The following is a 2,500-nucleotide window of genomic DNA, read 5'->3' on the forward strand; positions in this document are numbered from 1 at the left end:
AAAAGGAGGAGGAGGACGAGGGGAAGAAGAAGAAAGATGAGGAGGAGGAGGAGGAGGAGGAGATGAAGAATAAGGAGAAGAAGAAAGGAGGAGGAAAAGAAAAGGAAGAGGGTAAAGAAGCACGAGAGAATGAAGTAAGAAAAGAATAAGAAAGAAGAGGAGCAGGATGAAAGGGATAAAATAAAGGGAAAGTGAAAAGAAAAGGAAATAATGAAGGGGAACAAGAACAAGATAACGAAGAGGCAGAAAAGGAAGGGAAAGCTGCCTCTTGCACGCACTTCGAACCCTTCCTGCCCAGCTGAGACCGCCAGCCTCGTCATCAAAACTATTTTTAGAACTCACAGCAATCTGTATTATATGTAAAAAAAAAAAAAAAGAAAAAAAAAAAGTAATAATAATAAAAAAAATTAAAAAAAATCGTGTCAATAAACTAAACACTTAAAAAAAACATTAAACAAAACAGTTAAAACAAAACAAAAAAAAAAACATCAACATGCAATGACTTGACCAAGGCACAAACCTCCATTTTGGCGCGCGTAGTCGGTGTCGCTGCTGAAGTACCTGTTATGAGCGATGACTGGCCAGCCGGTGGTCTCGTAAAGGGTACCAATACCGTCGGGGAGGAGGTAGGGTATCTCGGTCCAGTTCTTGACGCCTCCGCCCTCCCCCTTGTGGTACCACCAGGAGTCCAGCTGCAGGTACCTGCGACCCGGTGGTATCGAGGCTGAGTTTTGACTACTTTTTTATTATTATTAACTAATTTATTTATTTACCTTTTTTAGAAGATTGGTGTACGTAGGTCTATGGTATTTGAGTGTGTGTGTGTGTGTGTGTGTGTGTGTGTGTGTGTGTGTGTGTGTGTGTGTGTGTGTGTGTGTGTGTGTGTGTGTGTGTGTGTGTGTGTGTACACGTTTTTTTTTTTTTTTTTTTTTTTAATGTGACAAGGATATATACACCTCTCTGCTGTTGATTGCCGTTGCTTGGTCTAACTTTCTGGTGAATCCAAGGTTTCTATATTACACACACAGGAACCACTAACAAAGACAGAAAGGTAAAATGGAATCTGTAGTTGTAGTTTAGACAGATCTACTTTTGATCCTTAAGTTGGCGGCCATTTTGGCTGTCTACCGCAGACCCTCTTCTTGAGCTTCACTTTATTCGACTTCTGACCTTTCGACACGCTTATTTAACTCGATTTCAAGTGCATAGGCAGTTTTACATGCACGCACGAATAAGCACGCTGGCACGAATACGCATGCACGCATACACGCACACGCACACACACACACGCATACACACACACACACACACACACACACACACACACACACACACACACACACACACACACACACACACACACACACTCTCATGCACTCACTCAATTCACACTGTTAATCACCACGAATATATTCCCTTTTCCTCCCAAATGGCTCCTCAGTATCAAAATATAAGAAAAGGTAAACAGAATAAAAGTGATAATAGGAAAACAAACATATATAATCTGTTTTATTCCCTCACAATTTCTCTAATTTCCTAAGATATGTTTATATTCTTGGGTTTCATTCTTGAAACAAATTCATGGAAAATATATTAAGTATAATGTTCGCATGTTTGCCAAAATCGTAAATGTCGCATTTTTTATTTATATCAATTAATGCTTCATCTGTTGATGGTAATAAAAAAAATAAGTTCGTGAAGCTACTAGGTTTTAGATTAGGCGACTCTCATATTTATTATCGTTAATCAAACTAATCATAATATACTAATTACCCCCAAACACGATTTTGAAATGTTTAAAAAGGAAACCGGGAACGTTGATGATTTTTTTTCTTTCTTTTTCCATCCCTTCCTCTTCATTTTCTTCCTTTCCTTCCTCTTTTCTCTTCCTTTCCCTCTCTCGCTTCCCCATCTTCCTTCCTTCTTTCCCTCAATCTCTATCTCTGTCTCTCTCTCCTTCTCCCTCCCTCTTTCTCTTCCCCTCTCGCTCACTCCCTCTCTATCACTGTCTCTCCCTCCTTCTCTCTCTCCCTTTCTCTTCCTCTCCCCTTCACCCTCCCTCCACAATCACCATTCACCTACCCTCATTTCCTATCTCCATCCATCTTCTTCCCTCCATCCTCCATCCTTCCATCCCCCCTCCCTCCCTCTTCCCATCCATCCATCCTCCCTCCATCCTCCCTTCCTTCCTTCCTTCCTTCCTTCCTTCCTTCCTTCCTTCCTTCCATCCACTCCACACTCTCTATCCACCACCACACCATCCACCGAGGACCCCACCACACATGCCCTCACCTAATGGGAACACCATTCTTCACTGAGTGGTTGTACACATCCAGAACAGCATCGCGGAAGTTGGTGAAGGGGAGAGGGTTGTAGTAATGGTAGGCTCCGTTGTCAGTGTAATAGCTCAAGTACTCGGCCGTCGGGTCTGGTATCTTCACGGTGGAGTGGTACTTCCTCAGGCTCAGTCCCCAAGCTGTGGTGTTGATGAAGAGGTTGA

The 2,500-nt window shown here is 42.4% G+C and overlaps 1 protein-coding gene across 1 annotated transcript in view; it reads right to left on the reverse strand.

Annotated features, from left to right (window-relative positions):
- The window catches only part of LOC125025015, a 33,135-nt gene that overhangs the window by 15,478 nt on the left and 15,157 nt on the right, over window positions 1–2,500 (reverse strand). Inside the window, exons 6-7 of the mRNA XM_047612852.1 lie at window positions 2,293–2,476; window positions 521–702 (exon numbers count right to left, since the gene is read on the reverse strand). Coding sequence (XP_047468808.1) covers window positions 521–702; window positions 2,293–2,476 — 366 coding nt within the window. The remainder of the gene's footprint in view (window positions 1–520; window positions 703–2,292; window positions 2,477–2,500) is intronic.

Source organism: Penaeus chinensis, chromosome 4 (genome assembly GCF_019202785.1).
Source record: "Penaeus chinensis breed Huanghai No. 1 chromosome 4, ASM1920278v2, whole genome shotgun sequence".
NCBI classification, from domain to species: Eukaryota; Metazoa; Arthropoda; class Malacostraca; order Decapoda; family Penaeidae; genus Penaeus; species Penaeus chinensis.